General features: G+C 35.8%; 1 protein-coding gene across 1 annotated transcript in view; it reads right to left on the bottom strand.

Moving 5' to 3' along the window:
• The window catches only part of Flg (filaggrin), a 37,644-nt gene extending 36,068 nt beyond the window's left edge, over positions 1 to 1,576 (bottom strand). Inside the window, exons 1-2 of the mRNA XM_013353744.2 lie at positions 1,439 to 1,576; positions 191 to 863 (exon numbers count right to left, since the gene is read on the bottom strand). Coding sequence (XP_013209198.2) covers positions 191 to 863; positions 1,439 to 1,576 — 811 coding nt within the window. The remainder of the gene's footprint in view (positions 1 to 190; positions 864 to 1,438) is intronic.
• Positions 1,577 to 2,081: the final 505 nt, after the last annotated feature.

Below are 2,081 nucleotides of genomic sequence, written 5' to 3'. Positions count from 1 at the left end.
TGGTGTCTCTCCCTCCTTGAGGTGGAATGCCTGTGTCCATCTGGTGACTGGTGGCCAGCTGGGGACTCCTGTCTTCCTCGGGAGCCTGTTCTTGTGGTGCCCCTGGGAGAGTCAGCCTGTCTTTGGGAGGGCTCGCTTCTCTGCCGGGAGCCGGGCTGCCTGGACCTGTCTGTAGACTGTTCGTGTTCACTTGCATGGCCTCTTGCGGTTTCTCTGTGGCCGGACTGCCTGGTCCTGTCTGTAGACTCTTTTTGTTCAATTTTTTGCCTGTTTGAGCTTCTTTCATTTTCTCGTTCTTCTTGGACATCCCCTTTTTCATAGTAATAATCACCACTGTATTTATCCGTTCCTTCATAATTTTCATTTTCATATTTTACAACTCCATATTTTATTTTGTTTGTTTCCTTTGTTTTTCTATTTTTCTTTCCTTTGCTGTCTCTTCTTTCAACCGAATTAGATCCTCTGCGATGCTTTCTATTTGAACTGTGATGTTTCCCACGTTTTTCTGTTTCTCCATGGGTATTTGTGTCCCTCTCCTGTTTTCTACTGCTTGATCCATGTCTTTCTTTTCCTCTTCCTCTGGGACTTTTCGATCTTTCTTTATTTTGCTTTCCATCAGTTCTTCTGTGTCTTTGTCTTCTTTCTTCTTCTTCTTCCTCTTCTCCATCTTCCTCTACTTGTTTATAATGATCCTTTCTTCTTCTCTTGGATCCAGTTTGCAAACTTTTGTTGCGAGATGATTCATAATATGCTTGAGCTAACTTCAACACCAGCAGTAAATACTCAGTGAAATCTATTTTCTCATTATGGTCTACATCCAGGATTTGCATGAAGACATCTGCAATATCTTCATCATCTGGATTCTGTAAGAATTGCAGACACACATTCCTTCATACCAACTAATTTCAACTTTATAGTTCAATTGCTATTTTAATTTATGTTTTGTACCATCATTTGTGCTACGTCATTTAGATTTTTTTCATTTGTAGTGCTTTTATAATCTTTTATTCTTGTCTCACATATATTCGTAATGTATCAATTAATGTTTAAAGATTAGCTAGGAATCATGCCTCATTTCCTGAGGTCAATTACTCTTTTCCTCACTTTGTGAATCTGAATTTTATTTACTCTATCACTTAATTTCCTTCTTAGTCAACCCTTCTACATTTCTTGATGTTGGGAAACCTATTGTGAAAAGTTAATTTACACTCATATTTTTGTAATTAAATATTGGTATTATTCATTTTTTACATATGCTATCCCTACATGAATAATATGTATGTACATATTCAAAGACAGCTAAATAACATTTCTCTCTTCTTAGTCAGGGCTCTTAAATTACATAATGTAATTAAATAATGTTTTATACAATCTTAGCTTAGATTATTGGGGAGGAACTGAAAGTCTGATTTTCTTGGTTGTTTTTTCTGTTTCTTACCTTCAGAACTGCCCGTAATTCTATTTCCAGAAGTTCCTTCAGCTCCTTTTTGCTCAGTGTTTCTGTTTCCTTATCATTGTTTGAGTATTGCTGGAATATGTCAATCATGGAAGTGATGTTTTCCAGGAGAGTGGACATCTTTCAATGGTATATATGTACCTAGAAAGATGAAACAAAATTCATTTTTATTTTGTTGGTTGTATTTATTACTGTAATGATTATTTATATTTTAAACCTGTAGTTTTCTTTAAGAAATACACTTTTGAAATGAAACTTGATCATGAACAACTTCTCCCTACTCACTGCAAATTAAAAACATTGAGCAATTTTTTTTTGGTATAGGACACGGCCTGTTTTGGAGTTTTAAATTCATTCCCAATAGTAGATTCCTAATCTCCTAGACCTCAGTGTGCTCTGTGCATCGTAGTTACTCTTGGTGAACTGATTGTTCTTCCTGGAAGGGGGATAAAAAGCTCAGGTGCTTATCTTTTCAGTGACCGGAAAATAGTAGGCATAATCAATAAATGACATAAGTATGTATTGTATAGAGGCATTGCAATGATGACTTTTAGACTTACATAACAGGCAGAACAAAAATACTATAGGTAACATAAATTTGTCAAATATGACTATAGTAATCTGA

Source organism: Microtus ochrogaster, unplaced genomic scaffold, assembly GCF_000317375.1.
Source record: "Microtus ochrogaster isolate Prairie Vole_2 unplaced genomic scaffold, MicOch1.0 UNK16, whole genome shotgun sequence".
NCBI classification, from domain to species: Eukaryota; Metazoa; Chordata; class Mammalia; order Rodentia; family Cricetidae; genus Microtus; species Microtus ochrogaster.
Note: the sequence above shows the minus strand (reverse complement) of the source record. Positions and strands in the feature narration are given on the sequence as shown.